At 34.0% G+C, this 14,965-nt stretch overlaps 1 protein-coding gene across 1 annotated transcript; it reads right to left on the bottom strand.

Annotated features, from left to right (window-relative positions):
* Positions 1 to 254: 254 nt before the first annotated feature.
* LOC123666579 (potassium channel subfamily K member 9-like) lies at positions 255 to 10,348 on the bottom strand. Its single transcript, XM_045600684.1, has 8 exons — positions 10,077 to 10,348; positions 8,864 to 9,019; positions 7,622 to 7,748; positions 5,997 to 6,187; positions 4,268 to 4,455; positions 3,024 to 3,138; positions 1,829 to 1,916; positions 255 to 1,505 (listed from the first exon to the last, which is right to left on the bottom strand). Exons 1-8 carry the CDS (start codon positions 10,201 to 10,203, stop codon positions 758 to 760), a joined length of 1,740 nt encoding a protein of 579 aa, XP_045456640.1. The 5' UTR covers positions 10,204 to 10,348; the 3' UTR covers positions 255 to 757.
* Between the last annotated feature and the right edge of the window lie 4,617 nt (positions 10,349 to 14,965).

Genomic DNA, 14,965 nt, shown 5'->3' with positions numbered 1-14,965 from the left:
TATGTTAAACTAGCAAACCTTTGCATTATATTTAGTCATTATAAATTTAGAAGCCATCTTGTCTCAAATATGTCAGCCATTTTGAATTTTTGACAGTTGATGACAGAAGAACTGTCAAAATGAACGTCATTTTTAATTTTTTTCTTTTTAAAATGTACGACTAAAGATTTTTCAAAGCATAATTTCAAAATCCCGACATTCAGGAAAATACGACAAAAAAGTATAGAAAAATCTTTTTGTTTTTATTTTGCCGAGACATCTTTGTGACAATATTTTATCTGTATCATAGATATAAAAAAAAAATCATGAAAATTACAACGTAAAGTATGAGAAATAAGTGAGAGTTTATAAAGATTTGTGAGCGAAGCACCGTGATATTTTAAATTACTTACGATTAAAAATACTTTTTTGGGATGACGTTTAATTTAGGAATACCGCCATTTTAGTTTCTTTTTTTTTTACAAAAATCTTATATCATTAACAATTTGTTTTCGACATTAATACCTAGTTAACTCTGTAAACAGTTATTAAATGGCACTTCGATTGAAATTTACTTAACCTGAGAAAACTAACAATTTAAACTATTATCTGAGATAAAAATCGTGTGTGAAAAGACCCTAAAAACAACGCATATTACAATATCTACAAGAAGCTAAGCCGTAAATTCGAAAAAAAAAATTGCATCTACCCACCTAAGTGTAAAAGCTAGAACTGCAAAAGTCTTTATTTATATTAATTGGCCCTTTTAAACTATTCACTATATACTCGCGCGGTGGGGAGGCAGGTTGAAAGTGAGGGTATCGTTGACAAAGTATTGCTGGTCATCATCAGGTAGATAGTATCCGAAGCTACCATCATTTGACAACTGAGATTGAAAATCTCCAGCCCTTATAAACCCCGCCAGACCCTCATCCCACGTCCCATCTATCGATTTTCTTCTTTTCGCGAACAATATCGACCCATCGAACGCGTATTCATCATCAAAATGTAACACTGCGTCATCGTAAAAGTAGTTCTCCACTCTTCTGTTCGTGGCGCTAGTGTTTCTAGCGATATTTTTCATCAGTTTTTTCTTTGCATAGCTAGATTTCTCTGAATCGTAGTCATCAACAAGTGGATCGTTGCTTCTATTATCCGAACGGATGTTCATGGAATATAGAGACGAGCTGTGTGGACTTGCTTCGTGTCTGTTAAAGCTGTTTCTGTAAGGGTTTAGATACTGATCGTTCGATATTTCATAATTAGCCATACCTTTGCGGAGTTGTTCTCGTCTTTTAGCGACTATCTCTCGAAAATCTTCGGGATCCAATTGAAAGTCGTTTGTCCTTGCGTTCATATACAAGTAGCCGGACGCTGAGTTAAGTCTCAAAGATTGGGAACGATTTTTAGACGATGATTTTTCTATGTAACGCGGCATATTGCCCAGTTCTCGGTAGTTTTTCGCTTTGATTTGTTTTATGTTCGTCGGCGGTACCGGCGATAGAGGATCTCTGTAGGGTATTGATCTGGAAAATTAGATTTAAATAGAGGTAAGTTTAATGGAGTAAACATTACATGAAGAAATATTAAAGTATTTTTTTTTTTTTATATATCAATAAACAAATTTGGCGGATTATTAGCACTGCATAATAGAAATATATTACAAAACTATATTTATTACAAAACTAATATTTATTACAGCCTAAATTTTTTAATTTATTTACGCTTAAAGTTTATAAACAACAATAATAGTTCTTATTTACTGATGGTTCAATCACAAACAGCCCTTCTATTTATACAACAAAAATTAAGTAAAAAAAAAAATGGTCCATAAAAAAAGTAATCTCACTTGTTTGGTCCAAAACAGCTACACGAACAACTGCATACACTTGGAGGATATTCCTCGTCTACATATAAAGGAACCATTGATGTATCACCTAGGAAAAAATATTTATTTAGTATTTCTTTACAAGATATGTATGTATGTATGTATGTATTTATGTATCTATTTATGTATGTATGTATGTATGTATATGTTTAATTATTTGAATATTTATAATAAATTTGTTGTAACTTGTACACCTATGCTGACGCTAGACCATTTCCTTTGCCCTAAGGTTGCCTGGAAGAGATCGCTTTTTAGCGATAAGGTCGCCCTTTGTACCTAATGAATATATTGTCAATATTTTTTTTCTTTCTTTGATATGTATTATTTCTGTTTTTGGTGTACAATAAAGTGTATTATTATTATGTACTATACTGCGGGTTGGTGGCTTGGAAAGTGTAGGCTGACACATAAATTATCAAAAATCAATTATAGTAATGAATTATAAAACCTACCCACTGCTTACAATATTTAGGATTAGAATGGAACACGCAGAAAAACACCATTCAACTAAATAAAAATAAAACATTAAAAATAAAGAATTGTAAACATTTTTAAATATCATATCAAAAATTGACCGCTCCAGTGGGGTTCCAACCCGCGTCTCCGACTAACCCAGTCGGAATGTGTGGGTAACACAAAAATAAAATCGTAGATAATAAAGAATTGCCCGATAAAAGCCCTTGAGACAAAATGCTTATTCTAAGAGTGATACCACATCAGTAGGAAAAGCTCAATTTTGCAAATATAATTGTGCCAAAAGGCAAAAATCATCACAAGGGTCTACCAAACCGGTACTCTGATTGGTACACTAAAGGGTCTAACAATTCTGTACCAATAGACAAATAAAAAATTACCCGCTTCATAACAAAAGACAGAGCGGAAGCGGGATTTCTCTTTATTAAACAATGTTGTAATAAATAAGAAAAGAAAATCTAATTTCCATTAAGAAATATTCTTAAAGATCTCATTCTCATACTGCGTCTTCATACAATGCTGTGTGTTTTATCCAAAACATAATATTGTTTTGTTAGAATGCAAAACATTATATTAATTTTTCCTTCCCTAAATGGGGAAACAGGCCTATGCCCAGCAGTGGGATATTAAAGGCTGAAGTGTATTGAAGCGTAGATTAGAAGATAAACAGTACATGTCTCACCGGGGTGAACCAGTCTGGATGGGGCTGGTAGTCTCGTACCCCTCGCCACACCCCTTAGTACCGCCCCGTCCGCGGTTATCACGTCGCCTTCTAACCTCACTGCTACTTGTTGAGCCTGGAAACAGATATTATTTATATGTAAAATAATTGTACAGTAAGGCACACCAGGATATTTCCTGCTTAAAATATGGAGCAGCCCGACTGCGGAAGTACCTCAACCTTAAAGAAGATATTTCTAGAAGATCTTAGAAGATATTTCTTTCTATTGCTAGATATTTCTGCTTTTCACCACAGGACTACAAGTAAGGCGACCAGAGATTTTGGAGTAGATTGGCGGTAGAGTCTGCCACAAGCTTGCGATTCTCCTGGTGTTGCATGCGTCTATAGGCTACGATACTCGCTTACCATAAGGTTACCATATGCTTGTTTGCTGACTTAGTTATATATAAAAAAGGGAAACGAGGAGTGTGGTGAGGAGTGGAAAGTAAAGTAGCGGTGTGGTTGGACAAGACGTTATTTCTATTAAAATTTGTAAAGTTTTGTTTCAAATAAGAAATCACGTTAACTTAATAAAAAATCGGTACACCCAGTAAAAAGTTATGAGTTGACATTGGATTATTTGGACGTATTTGGAGACAGTCAAATTGTTTGTTTTTATAACTTGACAGTTCTTAAAATTGTATCATGACAATACCTCATTCTCACGTGCTTATAAGATATATTACTTTGAAAAAAAAATTGCCATATCACAAAATCATTTATGATGGGAAAGCAGGGAAAATTATTTTTGAGGTCGGTGAATGTGTGACTTAGCGACACAAAGCGGGATGGATTATGACAAAAACTATGAACTAATTTTTGAAACAAATATCTTAATAAAAACATCAACATTGTTATCAGTCTGCTTCACGTTGAATGCATCACTGGTTATTATAAAACATACATATATACCTACTGTTATTTCATAAATTATATTGAATTTTTTTTTTGTTTTTTTACACACACGAACGTCTGTTCCTAAAGTAAGCAACTTAATGCTTGTGTTATAGGTAACAGCCGACTGGTATATAGCTACATTTTTTTTTTTTCGATAAACATACTTATAAATAATACATAAATAAATATTTATATTACACCCAGACTCAGGGTGGGAATCGAACCCACAACCCTCGGAGCAGAAAGCGGGGTCACTACAAACTGCGCCAACGGGCTAGTCATATTGAATTATATATTTAAAAAATTACCTGTTCAGCCTGTTGCTGATCACGCTTTTCGTCCTCAGTGTTCATAGTCACAAACCTTAGTACCAACAAGTTGAGACAAGCGGCCACTATAGCTAATCCGAACAATATAAATATTAGCGCGAACATCACGTATGAAGGCTTTCGGTTCAATGCGTTGTCTTTTTGTAATGCTACCATATCTCCGAAACCTGTGTGATGAGAAAAAAATTGTAAAGTGCATATTTTATTAAGAAGTTAGCAGTTGGGGGGGGACAAGGGGGCATCATGCCCCGTGCGCTACTCACAAGGGGCACCAAATGGTCCGCAAAAGAGCTAGGCATATTATATGGTTTTCGATTTTGGGGCAATAAAAATTTATTATGCCCCGGGCGTGAGTTAAGCTCGCTACGTCACTGGAAGTTAGGAAGATGGCCTATTTCTTTCCTTTAAGAATTATGGAACTTGGTAATTTTTTAACAAGCGATTTCTTTATATATTATGTAACTAAAACTTCTGTAAATATGTTTAGTGACTTAATAGTATTTTTTTCGAATAAATATAAGCTCAATAATCATTACCAAATAATCCTTATTTTATATTTATCTATTTATTACCAAAAACACATTTTTTAATATTTGCCACAGTTTAAGGACCCTAAAACCTAATTACACTTCATAATCGTTTCTCTGAAATACAATACTCTTCAGAGCATTCCATTGTAACTCAACTTGAGATGAAATTGAGAATATCATATTGATTTCAAGTGCTATTATTAATCTTGCTGCCTTATCCAGGGATTAATCAGAGGACTACAATAATAATACAAGTCACTGCTGTTATATTTTAACGCGTAATGAAAACATCATTAATATACAAATAGCGATTTCCGACTAGCGATCTTAACTGAGGTAGGGCACAGCAGGAATTTCCTGCTCAAAATATGGAGCAGCCCGACTGGGGTAGTACCTCGACCTTACAGAAGACCACAGCTAAATAATACTGTTTTCAAGCAGTATTGTGTTCCTGTTGGTGAGTAAGGTGACCAGAGCTCCTGGGGGGATTGGAGATTGGGTCGGCAACGCGCTTGCGATGCTTCTGGTGTTGCAGGCGTCTATAAGCTACGGTAATCGCTTACCATCAGGTGAGCCGTACGCTTGTTTGCCGACCTAGTGACATAAAAAAAAAAAAAAAATAGCGATCACAAATTCAGATCTAGGCTAATGTAATTAAAGTTGGAAAGAGCAACTTTGTGACTGCAACTTATCTATATTACCTATCCTTACGTAAGTAATAAAATAATCTATAAACTGCTCTTAATATGTGACTCAAAATTTTCGTATCTTACATATAGTTTTTATGCTTTTATATTTTCTAAGGGTGTAGAATTTACAAGTTATATAATATATTTTTAATATAATATCAATACTAGTGGTCGCCCTATGGTCGAAATTCAACCATAATTAATTTAAATTATAAGTTAAGATTCTGTCGTCAAAGACTATACTTATATAATAATAATAAAAAGAGTATGTAATACGCGTCTGTGTATCAAATACATGGTAGTGTGTGTAATTTTTTTTTATTTATAGATTTAATATATTTTTTATGATAATTTAAAAAAAAATATTAGAAATTGCACTTCTTCTCTATATAAACTATACTAGTGCGAAATTTCATACTCCTCCGTCCGCGCAATTTTCGTAAAAAGGGGTACAAAGTTGCTTCAAGCCTTAATATATAGATCACTTACCTATAGTAGTCAAAGTGATAAAACAATAATAGACACTGTCGAAGTAGCTCCATCCCTCAAATTTAGAAAAGGCAGCCGCACCCCCCGCTATAGTCAGAGACGATAGAGTAGTCACTACACATATGAGATCCACCTCTGAAGCACTTGTCTGTTTGCAATTCATCGCACGTTTTAAAGATTTTATTATCACACTGAAAAAATTACAAAAAAGAAATATTTACAAAGAGCTATTTTATCTTATTTTATATTTCTTTTTTCTGCCATTTATATGTCTGTTGATCCATTGACAAATGGGTAACGCGATTGTAATTGAAAATTCTTTACAACTTTATACATATAATAATCAAAACGTAGGAACGGCTGAACTAAATAGGAAATTTTATTTTCGAATTCGATGTTATGTTCTCGACGGGTTAACTAGTTTATTTTACTTTGAATACGAATAAATGACAAGAAAAAGAAAATCTTTAAACATTATATATATATGTTGCAGTCAAAACTCTTAACCAGTCAAAAGCACTATTGACTAGCAAAATCAGTCAGAAGTACTTTTGACCGTTTGCTTTAGTCAATAATACTTTTGACTAAAATAACAGTTAAAAGTACTTTTGCCCAATGGAGCTGGTTAAAAGTGCTTTTGACTAAATGATTCCGTCAAAAGTGGTTTTGACTGGTTGTATCAGTCAAAACTCTTAAAAAGTAAGGTGGTCGATAAAAATAACGACGAACGCACATATAAATTTTTATATTACTCTTTATTAGTGGAGGACGTGCTGATATTAGAACAAAAATGAGTGACTACGAAATGAAAGAAGGCTTTTTGTAAAGAATTTTAGCGATGGAAGATATGAAAGATAGTCATTTCAATGTGATGACAAAAGAAAAATTTGAAAAGTTTGCAATGGATGTGGAAGACGCGAAATTTAATGAAAAGGAAACACCATTACAGTAAAGTAGACTACAACGCTTTAACACATTGAAGTTTGTGGTATAAAAAAATTAGTTACAAACACAGAACCTGTCAACTATTTTTGCCGGCTGAGGAAATCTACGACATTATTGATGCTGCTCATATTTCTATAGGGCATGGTGGTCGCGATAGACTTAAGAATCAAACGGCAAAAATGTTACAAAAGAAATTATTAATATATATTTACCGATTATTAAACCGATCCTGCACACTGAAATGAACAGCCGCTGCCAAGTCGATCTAATTGACATGCAGTCGCAAGATCGCGAGCATAAATTTATTATGGTTTATCAGGATCATTTGACTAAATTTATTCACATCTAACGAGTTAATAGTGCTTTTGACTGACGCATTTTTGCAGTTAAAACTACTTTTGACGGAGAGCGTCAGTCAAAAGTATTTTTAACCACGAATTTGCAGTCAAAAGTACTAATAACCAATAATTTTCAGTCAAAACCACTTTTGACCAACTTGTCCAGTCAAAAGTACTTTTGACTGATTTCGCTAGTCAATAGTACTTTTGACTGGTTAAGAGTTCTGACTGCAACATATATATAAATCTTGGAATCTTTGTACAAAAAAAAAAGCAAAGAGAGAAGTTCTAATAAAACTTCTGTTTTTTTTTTACTTTACATGGCATAGACCAAACACTAACCTGCTAAGTCTATTGACTCGTTCACCAATACTCTGGAACATTATCAGGCCGAGTGGTATCCCCACTATCGCGTAGAACATAGTAAACAACTTGCCACCTATTGTCGCTGGGGTTGAGTGTCCATAACCTACAACAGAATATACAATTTCACAACTTTTGGTTGTCTGGAAGAAATGGCTAAATAGCGATAAGTCCGCCCATTGTACTGCACAGTCTGTAAATGTTTTTTTTTAAATGTGTTTATTATTTAAAATGTAGTTGTGGTATACAATAAAGTATAAATAAATAAACTTTTTTTTTAACGTGATAATGTCTTATAAATCGATGAACACCGGCTGCACGCACGAAAAAGTGTCACGTTCCGCCTGAGCCCGAGCGGGCAAGCGAGAGCGCGGAACAAGCGATAGAGAGGCACGATCAACCCAAGCGTTGACTTGTGACACATTTGTCTCTCTTCTCGCGTGACGTAAGAGCCAGCAGTTCGAAATAATTCAGGGATAATAATTCAATTCAATTCATAAAAGTATGCAATTTTCGTCAATTTTTCTTTATGACCTTATCACGTTAAACTATAGTCCGTAAACCGACTTTACAGACAACATTTTTTTTTTTTTTATAAATAATGAATAAGGCATTTTGACCACAATCCCTGTGATCAGTATTTATTTGTAGTCAGTCGCCGGAAGTATTCTTATTTATTTTTAATTCATTGATTCAGCCTGTGTCGTTCCTATTGCTGGGCATAGGTCTCTTTCTCTATGTAGGAAAAGGGTCGGAACTTCTATCCACCACGCTGTTCCACTGCGAGTTGGCGGATATATTCCCTACTATGAGTAACGATCGCTATCAGGTGTACATGATAACAAACGGGACCATCAGCTTAACGTGCTTTCCGCACTCCGAGTCACCGTGGGGAGGTCCATAAGGATACCGGACCGAGGACACCGTGACCGGAAATAAATATTTGTACAAACACAAATGATCATCGCCGAAATCGAACCGTTAACCGCTTTGATTACTTTTTTTTTAATTGAAACCTGATACTTGTCATGTTGTCCCATTCAAATTTGCGTAAAAATGTGTATTTACTTGACTATTCTGACTATGTTGATTATTTTTGTTGATATAATTGAAGTCGTATTTTTTTTTCATTTGCGAACAAACAATTATAATAAAATTATATACTACACAAAATACAATTTACAATGACATATTTTCTATAATGTTAAGACATAATCTTACCGATAGTAGTAAGCACAGTGGTAGCATAATAGAAAGCTCCGGTGAACTTCCACTGCTGACCGGCTTTGTGAGGCTCCGACTTGAGTACCACCGTCTCCATTACGCGGAAATCTTCCTCCGTTATATTGTACTTCCTTATTATCATAGCTTCGATTGCTGAAAGAATTAAATACCTATATGAAAAATGTCTTCACATAACTATATTTTAAAAGTAATTAATTATTAAAAAAAAGTAATTGTACAATAAAAAAATTACTAAATATCCTATAAAACCTGTGTTGATATTTATTACTTTAAAATTCTTAATAATATACATTTTACTTATTAAAACAATTAACAAAAAAAAATTGCTTGGTTTTTTTTAATTTGTATAAAAATAAACCGAAATAATTTAACATACTTTATAATATAAAAATTAATTTGATAAAAACATAAAGCTCAAAAACATTAACAATCACTAGGCTTCAGCATACTGCTGCGTGCTGAGCGTGACTCACAGAACATACAATACAAAGGTTGGGTAAACTCTGAACTAAGCACTATATTCTTTATTGCACATCAATATGAGCAGTTAGAATATAATATGTCGAGTCTGTGTGAAGTGTTTCATATTATCATGTAAATTATATAAAAATTAGTCATTAATATGTATGTATTCCGTAAGTTCCAAACTAGTTGCAAATTAGATAATCCATTTTTTTGGGTTTGTTATGCACAAAAAGGTATTATTATTGTAAAGTATTATTACAGAAGTATAGTCTATGACAACAAAACCTTAATAATGTTCAAACTTATAATTTAAATTATGGTCGAATTTCGACCACTGGGCAACTACTAATAATAATTAATAAGATATATGACTGTCCCATTCATAAACATACCACCATGTTATTAAATAATTACAAGAAAAATGAAATTAAATGTACAAATCTTATTTTATTAATAATTAAAAAAGTATATATATAAGTAACACAAAATAAACTCACTTTATCCCAAAAATTTTAATTCAAAATGTCTGTCTATTTGAAATACATTAGCAAATAAATATAAACATTGAAAAAAAATATATTCATATGATATCAAGGTAAACAGTACATTATAATTATCTAGAGTTGAAATATTAAATGCATTGTTAAAAAAAAAGTGTGATAATTCAAGCAACATACTTATTAATGTAGATATTCCAAGCAAAAAATATATAAAAATAGATTACCTTGTAGAACTTCAAATCTGTTCCTCTCAGTCGTAGACTCGAGTGCATCAAAAACGGCAGCACCGACCAGTAGGTAAGTAAATGTGCACACAATTAACGATAAGGTGCGAACATTTTGCTTCTTCATTACTGACTATGTCGAGCCTTAGGGCATAAGGCCCACATCCAACCTTTTATATTCTCAAACTAATAATCCCAGAATACGGACCGAACGCTCCATAATTCTAGCGTAACTCATATTATGACTTAATTATATGTTGGTATTAAACCATTATGTTAGGTAATTAAACGGTAAAAAATTCTCACTTGAGTTTTATTTTTAACATGACCTAATTCAAATCTATTCTAGATTTTTTTTTTATTGTATGTTTAATGAAATGATGTTAATAATAAAAGAAGGTTTTTCTATTGATAAATTGATCCCACAAAGGAAGTTGTTCCATTCACACTTTTATCATTTATGTATATTTACATCTCTTAAATATTTTTTTATTCGATTTTCAGAGTATCTGAAAAGAAAGGATAAAATTTCTTATCTATACAATAAAAATTTTAATTTTTTTTTTTGTTTCCATTCATAGGTTTTCATTTATATTCAAGAGGTAAGTCTGAAATTTTATTCAATAGTTTATTTTTTGTGCATTTATATAAATAATTAAAATATTTAATCAAGATAAAATTAAATAAATAAAAATAAAACTATCTTTAAAATTATCATGACTTTAATACTATCCAATTTTTATTTAAGAAACTAAATATAGAAATTTTGTTATATTTATTCAAATACAATATAAAACTATTAAACTTCATGACCGTGAATAAAAAATTTAAAAAAACACCGTACTTAAATATAATTTTTACAATATTTTCGCACTAATATATTAACAAAGAACTTACCATATTCCAACTAGAAAAATTCGGGTAAATCTTTGGTAGAACTTGGAATTGTAATTGTGCATTGCGAAAGACATTTATAAATATTTAATTAGCTGCAAAGCTACATCCTAAAAATAACATCGCTTGTCGTCCGCATCCATTTCCAATAGGTCAACCCTTACCTCGCAAGCCTTCGTAAGTGGGTCAGATACTATGATGTTTATATCACGATAAAAATTATCAAAGAAAACACTCCGAAGTATCCTTCGTTAAACACACAAACACTCTTTGCAAACTTATAAATTATAAACGAAGAATAAATTAATTATTTTCAAATTCGAGTCTATGCGGTATTTTCTTCTGTCACACCTGCTTCTCCCGTCCTGCGGAAATTAATTGCACACGCCCTGCACATAAACTCATTCATCTCGGTATCATCTTGGTAGGTCGTTATTGGATATATTTGATATCATTTCATTTAATAAAAATAACAGAAAACAATAATTTTGGCTAGCAGATCCCTGCACTTCCTTGATTGAGCTTAAGGGTGACAAGTGCTAAAAATTTAAAATTCAGGAACTGCATTTTCGAGGGTTGCAACTAGCAAAAATCGAACATGGGTTTTATACTGAAGATGAATTTTAAAAAACCTATTTCTTGTTATTATAAATCTACAAATGAAAACAAAAATCCAAAGAAGAAAAACAATTTTAAATATTGTTTCTCACAAAGATTATAGATGTCACTACCTGACAAAAAGGTTTACTAAACATCGTTTCTATAATATCCGATAGATGACTCTTACACTATGTTAGTGGTATGATATGATTGAGCTTTATTTCAATAAACAGTTTTAACAAGTGGTAGCAATTACCAGACGTATGGTATTAATTTAAGGGGACAGATGTCTAATTTTCGTAACTGCCTAGTGGTCACTTTTTGTCATATTTTTCATATGACAAAATATGTATATCTTTAAAGCAAACCTAAGTGACGTGGTCGAAAAGTTTAGCTTTAAGTCGTGGAAGCACCATTACGACTGTTAAGATTTTAAAGAAAGTTCGAAAATTGAAATTATATAGAAAATACCATAAAAATGTTTCTAGTTAGGACAGTTTATTACGACAAAAACTGTAGTGGTCGTATTCTTCTTTCAAGTGTCAAGCGTTTATGAAAACTAAAACTTACTGTTTACTATTTGACAATTTACTAAAATAAAACGACGCGTTTGCGCAACGGCAACGACGTTTTGGCTGGTGCGCTGGTAGTTGCGGGTTCGATCCCCGCACATGACAAAAATTTATATTGGCCATACTGATATTTACCATAGTTTGGGTGCTTGTGCACTCCCTGTCGATCTCCCCAGTCTCCCATCGTGTCTCGGAGAGTACGTTGAGCCGTCGGTCCCGGATGTTATCATGTACACCTGATAGCGATCGTTACTCATAGTAGGGAATAAATCCGCCAACCCGCACTGGAGCAGCATTGTGTATTAAGCTCTGATCCTTCTCCTGCAAGGGGACAGAAGCCTATCGCACCCTTAATAAAACAAAGATGTAACTCAAAAATCGCAAATTGTGGGAATTGGCGTTTGAAGTTTAGCACTTTTTCCGCATTGTGTTTGATTAATAATTACCAATTATTTGTAATGCTCTTAATGACTTTTACTATTGATATCAGTAGTTTAAAGTACAGAGATTAATAGAATAATAGAAAAACAACTGTGTTACAGTCTATAATAGCTGTAAAATGGAGATGAAAAAAAAGTTCCGACTTAAATCTCTTTATGCCAAAAATTACTTAATATTTTAGGTAGTATTTCAAAAAAAATTCTCTTTAGTATTAAAACATAACAAAAAGTTTTAAAAATAAATCACAATGTTTCGTTTTATGATTATTTAATTGTAATTATGACGTTGTATGTATTAATGCATCATTTTTTTATAAAACGAAAACTGAAATTTATCACCTTTTTTTAAATTAAACAAATTTTTATTAATCATCTCATATTTATATATCTCTTTATGGCTACAAATATTGTTTTTTAAACAAAACAAAAACTATACACTATTATAAGAATTAGGTACAATTAGTCTCTAGTAAATATCTCCTAAAATCACAAATAATTACTAACCACAAATAATCTAATATATAAAATTCTCGTGTCGTGGTGTTTGTAGTTAAACTCCTCCGAAACGGCTAGACTGATTCACACGAAATTTTGTGTGCATATCGGGTAGGTCTGAGAATCGAACAACATCTATTTTTCATACCCCTAAGTTAAAGGGGGGGGGGGGGATTACGGGGTTTAATAACATATATGGCAAAACAAAGTTTGCGGGGTCAGCTAGTAAATAGTATAAAAATCAGCAGTCTCTTCTTTCTTATAATGTCTATCATCTTGTTTTTGCTCATTGTTTGAATTATCATATGATACCTACACATAGATCACACTGACCTGTTTTTGGTTGGTGAAACCCTAAGTTAAATACCGTCGGAATCAATATTTTCTGCACATTTGAATCGTCTCGCCATAAGATTCGACGAATTCCAACCACCAGAGCAGGTTGGGTTTCGAAATGGCTACAACACCGTAGACCACATCCATACTGTTCGACAGATTATTCAAAAGACAGAGACATATAATCAGCCGCTGTGTATGGAATTTGTGGACTGCGAGAAAGCCTTCAACTGTGTCGAGACCTGGGCTGTCCTGGACTCTCTGCAGAGATGTCATATCGACTGGCAATATATCGTGGTACTGAGATGTATGTACGACGCAACGACGATGACCGTTCATGTCCAGGACCAGAGAACAATACCTATTTCCCTGCTGCGTGGGGCAAGACAGCAAGATGTAATATCACCGAAACTGTTTACCACTGCGCTGGAGGATATCTTTAAGATCTTGAACAAGGCATCAATGTCAACGGTGAATACATCTCTCACCTTCGTTTCGCCGACGATATCGTCATCTTTGCGGACACGTTAGATGAGTTAGGCCAAATGCTAGCCGGTCTAAACGAGTCCTCCCGACGTGTCGTTCTCTGTATGAACTTGGACAAAACGAAAGTTATGTCTAACAACCAAGTCATACCGAGACAGGTATCGGTCGATGGTACCCTTCTCTAAGTTGTTCAGGATTATATTTACTTAGGCCATACTATCCAACTAGGCCGCAACAACTTTGAGAAGGAGGCCGATAGGAGGATTCGGTGGGGCTGGGCGGCATTTGGCAGGCTTCGTCGAGTCTTCACTTCGAAGATTCCGCAATGCTTGAAGACTAAAGTCTTCGAGCAATACGTCCTGCCTGTGTTAACATACCGAGCCGAGACATGGACACTGACGAAGGGACTGGTCCACAAATATAAAGTCCCTCAACGTGCAATGGAACTGGCCATGCTTGGGGTTTCCCTCAAAGATAGGATTAGAAACGAGACTACCGCGAGAGAACGCAAATAATCGACATAGCCCACAGAATTAGCAAGTTGAAGTGGCAGTGGGCTGGTCATCTGTGTCGCAGGACCGGTGGCTGTTGGAGCAGACGCGTCCTGAAGTAGAGACCGCGTCTTGGCAAACACAGTGTGTGACGTCCTCTGGCCCGTTGGACCGACGATCTACGTAAGATTGCCGGTGTAAGCTGGAGAGGCCTATGTCCAGCAGTGCATTGCAATAGGCTGAACTGACTGACAAATATTTGGTTTATTATTGCAGTGAGAGTCAGAAGAACTTTGATTTTCAAACATAAAATTTCTTCTGTTGACAGGCTTATTAAACAACGTACTAAAATCTACAGTGGATCGTCGTCACTCAGGTCGACGTAACTTAGATCTGTGTATACTGGAGAAATATTGTAACTGGCCACACTATTGTATTGTGTATTTCGTCGCTCTCTCAGCTGAATTTGCTGCCTCTCAGTATTTTGTGGTGAATCGGTCTTTTCTTCACAATCCGTTGTAACGTTTTGTGGGGCAGGGTTTTGGGTAGGCATTGAACTGTTGGAGCTTGAAAAA

The sequence above is a fragment of the Melitaea cinxia genome, chromosome 26, assembly GCF_905220565.1.
Source record: "Melitaea cinxia chromosome 26, ilMelCinx1.1, whole genome shotgun sequence".
In the NCBI taxonomy this organism is placed as follows: Eukaryota; Metazoa; Arthropoda; class Insecta; order Lepidoptera; family Nymphalidae; genus Melitaea; species Melitaea cinxia.
This window is presented reverse-complemented; position numbering and strand designations above follow the sequence as displayed.

Bases quoted from the DNA above. Each gene is read 5' to 3' on its own strand.
- LOC123666579 (XM_045600684.1), bottom strand. From the start codon at position 10,203: ATGAAGAAGCAAAATGTTCGCACCTTATCGTTAATTGTGTGCACATTT. The intron at 4,456-5,996 runs GTAAGTGATCTA...CTCATCACACAG, and splicing joins TATCACTTTGACTACTATAG to GTTTCGGAGATATGGTAGCA. The intron at 1,917-3,023 runs GTGAGACATGTA...ATTTTTTCCTAG, and splicing joins ATCCAGACTGGTTCACCCCG to GTGATACATCAATGGTTCCT.